At 36.9% G+C, this 5,000-nt stretch overlaps 1 protein-coding gene across 7 annotated transcripts in view; it reads left to right on the forward strand.

Moving 5' to 3' along the window:
• cd4-2.2 (CD4-2 molecule, tandem duplicate 2) overlaps window positions 1–134 on the forward strand; it is a 9,181-nt gene extending 9,047 nt beyond the window's left edge. For all 7 annotated transcript variants that reach the window (XM_026999135.3, XM_026999136.3, XM_081696177.1 and 4 more), the window contains one exon: window positions 1–134. This exon is cut by the window's left edge. In XM_026999135.3, coding sequence (XP_026854936.2) covers window positions 1–43 — 43 coding nt within the window. In that variant the 3' untranslated portion in view covers window positions 44–134.
• Window positions 135–5,000: the final 4,866 nt, after the last annotated feature.

Below are 5,000 nucleotides of genomic sequence, written 5' to 3' on the forward strand. Positions count from 1 at the left end.
AACTCCTGTTCACAGGACACAGAATTACAGAAACGTTATGTGAGACGTGGTCAGAGAAATGTGTCTAATAATTGTATAGAAGAGCATAACGTTGCATAGTGAAAAGGAAAACAAAATAAACATTCCCAAAATGGCTTGTTTTTTTTGCCATCAGTGAAAAACAATCTTATTAAGCACCATAAGACATAGATAATTGAACCCGTTTTAAGACACCTGGTCTTAATAACCAATTCTGAGACTTAGTCTTGGAGATTTATCTAGAAAAAAGTAAAACAAATGATTGGATGGGACTATGTCAATGTCACAAATATTCAGGACACAAAAACCAGTTTTTCTTGTTTAAGAATCTGACCAGTTTTACTTCTCAGTTAAAGAATCTGACTATTGAGATGTTAAATGTGATGTTGTTGCTCATCACAGCATTACATTTTCAGTTATTTGTTAATAGTGCCGGTACACTGTAAGTTCAATTTTAAAAAGATGTGGTTAGCCAACCTTATGGACCTTTCATTAGTCGTCCTTCTTGTCTTATCAGAGGTCAAATATTCAAAAAGAAAAGATCTGTTAAAATACACCTTTAAAGTGATTACAGTTTCTTAATCTAAGAGAAAATAACTTGCTTTTAATTTTTTTTAGAATGCTTTATTCATTTAAAGTTTTTATAGCTTCATTTCTAGTCTGATTATTTTTCAGTTGTAGTCTAGGAAGTTTTAAGGCTTTGCCTTATATTCGAGATGCTGTTGAAAGAAACACTTTAACCTCCCAGGTTCATAAATATTGTGTGAATGAAGCATTTACATTTATGGCATTTAGCTGATGCTTTTATCCATAGCAACTTACAATTATGACTGAATACAACTTGAGCAATTGAGGGTTAAGGGCCTTGCTCAGGGGCCCAACAGTGGTAATTTGGCAGTGGTGGGGCTCGAACTGGCAACTTTCCTACTGCCCATAGTGAATTGTAACTGGTTATAAGAGAATAACAAGAGTAACAATCAAATTTTTTAAAAGCCTCTAGTTTTGATATCATTTCATATATTTGGGACTAGATATTAATACTAGTTACAATGTCTTACTAAGTCATTGTGTTTCCCATATTGGTGGATTATTATTTGTAACCAGAGAGGGTATGTAGGGATATGTGCATTTGGCATGTAATTAAAGTAATTTCCTTAAGTCTTGAGTGTTTCTGATAACTTGTAATGTATTGTTGAATTTTTGATGGTTCCAGATTTCCTTTTCTACATTCAGTGACCAACTTATCTTTGATTGACTACAGCTACAAAAGGAAATCAAATAACATCAGAATATCTGTTTACAAGCATAGCAGACCAAAGAATGTTGTTGCAGCTAAAGTGGTTTAAACAGGTGTGAGGATTAATTATTCATGGATTCTTTTATCCAGCCTAATGCACTAGTCAAAGTAATTTGCATTACTAGTCAAATTTGCATTAATTTGTATTAGACAACCTAATTCTAGGTCATAATAGCATTCAAACTGATTGATGAACAAAACATTTGTTGCAATCATGAGAGACAGCTTTCAGACAAATAAAGGAATAAAAAGATTATCAATATATCAGCTTGTGTATTAGTCAGTACAAACTGAGCATGCATTTGATATAAACAGTCCTTGAGGGCTTAAATCACAATTCATTGTCATATACCTAAGTAAAACAAGATTTGTATCTCAAGAGCAACTGATTATATATATATATATATATATATATATATATATATATATATATATATATATATATATATATATATATATATATATATATATATATATTTGAAAATAAATACACAGTATATTAAATAATATACTTACTTGTTTCTGCCGTTGGGTATGGGGACTATATTTCCCTGTGTTGATAGAGTTAGTTGGAGCTGGTCCCTTGCATAGACTGCTGACCAACAGGCGATCTTGTTCTGCTTTGTTCTGTTTGGTGAGACAGACCTTGGTCTGGTCTGCTTTTTTGAAGTGGCTTCCTGAATTTATAGGGGAGCTACAAGAACTAGAGATTAAATTTAATGCTTAAGACAAAGGCTTAAATTTAGTACTGATTTTAGGACAAATAATATCTCCAATTCAAATTACTACTGCAGGTGTATATGAGTTTAATAGTTACTCCAAGTCTGATTCATCAGCTCCTTCCCTGTGGCAAGAACAAGTAGCAGTGTTATTTTCCAAAAGGAAGTAAATATAGACCAGCAGGCAACAATGACTTAGAGAGACAACACAATGTTGAAAAAGTGAAAAATATATTGAAGGATGCACATCACATCACACATTGGTTTGGGATTCATTATTAAGCTCCTTTTGGGACCTCCCATTTGCTAACTGGTGTAACTATTTTGTTTCAGTGTCACAAAGCAATAGATGCATAAACACAGTTGTGTAGTGACACGGAAATAAAGTTGTATCATCAGTTAGCAAGCAGGGGACCGAAATCTATCACTGAACCCCAAATTAACATATGATGTTGCACATTTTTGAGCATCAAACTTTTTCTGTGTTGTTTTCTGGTCCTGCTCATTCATTTTGGAGGAACACACACTTATTCTTCTTAAAGAGAAGGAGCAGATGAGTCAGATGTTCTGGATTTATTATATTTGTATGGAGCAATATATGGCTATGAACCTGAACTATCACCATAAGGCCAAATATTTATAAAATTTAAGACTTTATGAGGACCTAAAAAATCTATTTTGGTCTAAGGGTAGTCTGAGGTGAGGAGGAAGGGCACCTCCAACCCTGCTAGACCCTGGGGAAGTTGTCAGAGACCTCCAGCAACCATGCGGTGTTGCTGTTTAGATGCAACCTGACGAGACTAAGGACTGACACAGCAACCAAATATATGGATGGCTGATTTCCCAGCTGTGAGGGATAAGGCTAGAGAAGCACCCTGCCCCATCACCAACTGTGACACTATAGACACTGTATGGGACAAATTTGTACAGTTCCTGAGCGATGTATCTTCACCTTACATACTGCTACGGTCTACTGGGAAGCAACTGCCAAGCTACCATAGATCGGTTGTATGGAAAGTAAGAGTTTACGTAGGCACGCCAAACAGTGGACGTGCTATGTGAGGGCCCCGACCAGTATCACCTGGAATGGCTACAGGAGTGTGAGGTCGACGTGTAAAAGGATCTTGCGAGCCTCTTGGTTACTATATGAAAGTGAGCTGTCTGGGTCAGCTGTGACGAACTCCAAGTGATTTTTCTCGTACATCAAGGCACGTGGGAGCAGAGTGGACTCTATTCCGGTTCTCTTGGGTGATGATGACACCCCAGCGACTACCAACTTGGAAAAGGCGTGTGTGCTGGGGAAACAATATGCTGACACTTTCCCATCGGAATCCTAGGTACCGGATAGCGGCACTCTGCCAATCCCAACGATGTACAACTGGAGGAACAATCATTGGATTTCCTTCCTAACGTTCCAGTCCCCATCTGAATCTGAATCTTTGATCATCTGGATGATGATGATGATGATGGCAAGCTTCTATTTTCAGTGTCTACTGGAGGCACCCTCTCTTGAAGAAGTCCCAGCTTCCTTGCATTAGCAGGATATTCTAGCTCTGTTAACAAAATGACTTATTCCTTATCATTTTTTAAAAGCAAAGATAACACATAGGTTATTTGTCACAAATTCTGTTGATGTTTTTATATCCTATGTTCTCATGACAATTCTGTGTTACAGGGAAGATAAAAAGGAAACTAACTGTTATTACTAATGAGACCTCATCTTCATCAAATCCTACCTCACTCTCACCTAATTCAAAAGACAAATAACAACAAATTAATTCAGTTCCAGAAATAAAAAGTGCACTTTTCACTGATTGTGCCCACTGGTTTAGGGCATGAAAGGCAGGCAGGTTGTGGGAGGAGTATGCACGATTATGTATGCATCCTTTCTTCTGCTACGTTCCCATCCTACCTCACTTTCAAAGTAAAAGTAATACCTGTCTAAAATCTTCAAATTTCTTCATTTTTCTTTTTCTTTTTGCTTCCATTGCACCTTCTTCAGCCTCTGTACTACCCGTGAAGTCAACATTGTCACATTCTGTAATGTGGAGCAATTATGAGGTGGACACATTCGCTGAGCAGAGTGAGATTTGTTATGGGAAAGTCCAAAATCAGAGTTATGATCATGGTCCAGGGAAAATTTACCAACACAGAGAGTTGCAGGGTACTTAATAAAGAAACAGAACAAAAACACATGATAACAGAAAAGGGAAACTAAAACAAATAACAACTTACAAAAGCAGAAACTAAGAAACACGGGCATGACCATCAAAACTTAGAACACCCAATGACCCCTGAGGCAAACACTGGAGGGGCCAATTGTGACTGTCACCTGCCCCCCCCGCCACCCCACACACACACAAGCGTGCTGCACCAAAGTGCACCAAACAAAACAGAAAAAAACAAACAGAATTGAATGACTGGGTGTGTCAAATTTTGAACCGCAAAACAAACCAAAACTCCAGAGAGCCAACAGCTGCAGCATACACTGAGGTGCTCCAAGTGATTCACTGAACTTTAGCTGTCTGCTCTGGGCAGTCGAGAATTGTAAAACTCGGTGCACTGCTTTTATTCCTATCACTGGTTTACTAGCTATATTTCACTCAGTTTTATCTATGTAGACATCTTACATCATATGTTAGTCATATAATATGCTAGTCTTACAATACAGTTAAGTCAAACATAAAGTATTTTAAGCTAAGTAGAAAATCGTGCCAATATCCACTGCTGACATCCCATTTTGGAAACCATTTTTTAATAAGCAGTGGCTACTATTTTCTCAATCAAAAACCATTTTAAACCATTAAAACTGCAACTCTGAGTAAGCTAAATAAAAAGTAATGTTCTAATTTGAGTAATATTTGGATTTTTTTGTATGTTTAGCACTGCTAGCTTGCTATGTCACACAGAAAAATTTTAATGAATAAATTAACCTTAATTTGACAGCTAATACCCGACAACGCTAG

Source organism: Electrophorus electricus, chromosome 14 (assembly GCF_041902795.1).
Source record: "Electrophorus electricus isolate QZ-2024a chromosome 14, ASM4190279v1, whole genome shotgun sequence".
Lineage (NCBI taxonomy): Eukaryota > Metazoa > Chordata > Actinopteri > Gymnotiformes > Gymnotidae > Electrophorus > Electrophorus electricus.